General features: G+C 42.9%; 1 protein-coding gene across 1 annotated transcript in view; it reads left to right on the plus strand.

Annotated features, from left to right (window-relative positions):
* Window positions 1–1,411, plus strand: part of ccdc18 (coiled-coil domain containing 18) — a 39,200-nt gene that overhangs the window by 14,549 nt on the left and 23,240 nt on the right. Inside the window, exons 11-12 of the mRNA XM_015396086.1 lie at window positions 752–960; window positions 1,067–1,177. Of these exons, the coding sequence (XP_015251572.1) occupies window positions 752–960; window positions 1,067–1,177 (320 nt within the window). The remainder of the gene's footprint in view (window positions 1–751; window positions 961–1,066; window positions 1,178–1,411) is intronic.

Here is a 1,411-nt window from a genome sequence, read left to right on the forward strand (position 1 = left end):
CGCTTTCCTCCTCTAAATAAAAAATGGATGACGGAGGAAACTCATCCACGACCTCCGACACTAAACTCTCCTCCTCTTGCATGTTTCCGCTGTCCATAGCGTTCCTTGACAGCGTCGTTTCTAAGTCACCAATTTAGTGCTACTTGGTCCCAATGGAATTTCCCATTGGGAACCTGCTAGCACTAAAATGCTAACTGGTTAGCAAGATGTTTCTGATAAACCGGCCACAATCAAACTTTCTTGCGAACCTTCCGCTACAACAATCCCGCCCCCTTGATAATCGACCAATCATATTCACTTTATTAACTAGTGTAAAGTCGGGCACCACTGGGAAGAATTTGGAACAGCCGCTTCCCTACGACTTTAAGGAAGCATAAGGCTGGACTTATAAAACGGTTACTGAGATTATTTCACTGCAGTAAAAGATTTATGTTTTTTATTCATTTTTAAAGGTAAAATGCTGTAAAAACACACAAAAAAAAAGCAATAGCAGTGAAACTGGTCATAACTTTTTCACCCAGGCTTTAATTTTTTGTTTAAAAGGAAACAGACTCATTCTTTACAAGTTGTATAAGTTGTTTATTGGATGGATGGATCACATCATTCACATGAACAAGTAAACTGTTAACATTAAATATTAGGAATCAGTTAATAAAAGAAGATTTCTGGAGACTGCAAAGCTAAAAAAGCTCTAATTCAGAGATCTGGATGGAAAAGCTGAAGGTGGTTCCACTTCTCTCCTGGCTGCCAGGCGAAGGCTACCAGCAGCTGCTGCGGGTTCTGCAGGTGAAGGAGGCTGAGCGGCTGAAACACAAGAGCCTGAACGAGCGGCTTCAGGAGCACCTGAGCCGAGCCCAGGAGGAGATCTCCTCCCTGATGGCTCAGAGAGCGTCGCACTACCAGAACCTCCACACAGAGCTGCTGGACCGAGTCAACCAAGCCACAGACGCTAACAAAGAGGTGCCTGTCTGCCTCCTGTTCCTGCTGTCTGCTCTGTTTCACTGAAACAAGTGCAGGGATGGGGACCTTAATTGGTTTTTTATTTGCTTTTCTTGTTTTATGTCAGTTAAAAAGGAAAAGTGCTCGAGCTGCAGCACTAGAGAAACAGCTGCAGGAGAAAAGCTCAGCGTACAGCCTGGCTGCCCTGAGGAACACCGAGCTGGAAAAAGAGCTGCAGGTACCTCCATATATGGAGTCCATTTTAGTCCATTATTGTTGCAAACAAAGATAGCGTAATTTTCGGACTATTAGCCGCAACTTTTTGCCCATTTTTCGACCTTGCGTTTTATATAACAACGCGGCTTATCCATGGACTTTTACACAGGATTCCCGCGGGTCCTTAAAAAGTCTTAAAAGGCATTGAATTCTTCAAAATAAAATTACTTAATTGGTATTAAAATGTCTTAAATCA

The sequence above is a fragment of the Cyprinodon variegatus genome, unplaced genomic scaffold, assembly GCF_000732505.1.
Source record: "Cyprinodon variegatus isolate N-32 unplaced genomic scaffold, C_variegatus-1.0 Scaffold775, whole genome shotgun sequence".
Taxonomy (NCBI): Eukaryota; Metazoa; Chordata; class Actinopteri; order Cyprinodontiformes; family Cyprinodontidae; genus Cyprinodon; species Cyprinodon variegatus.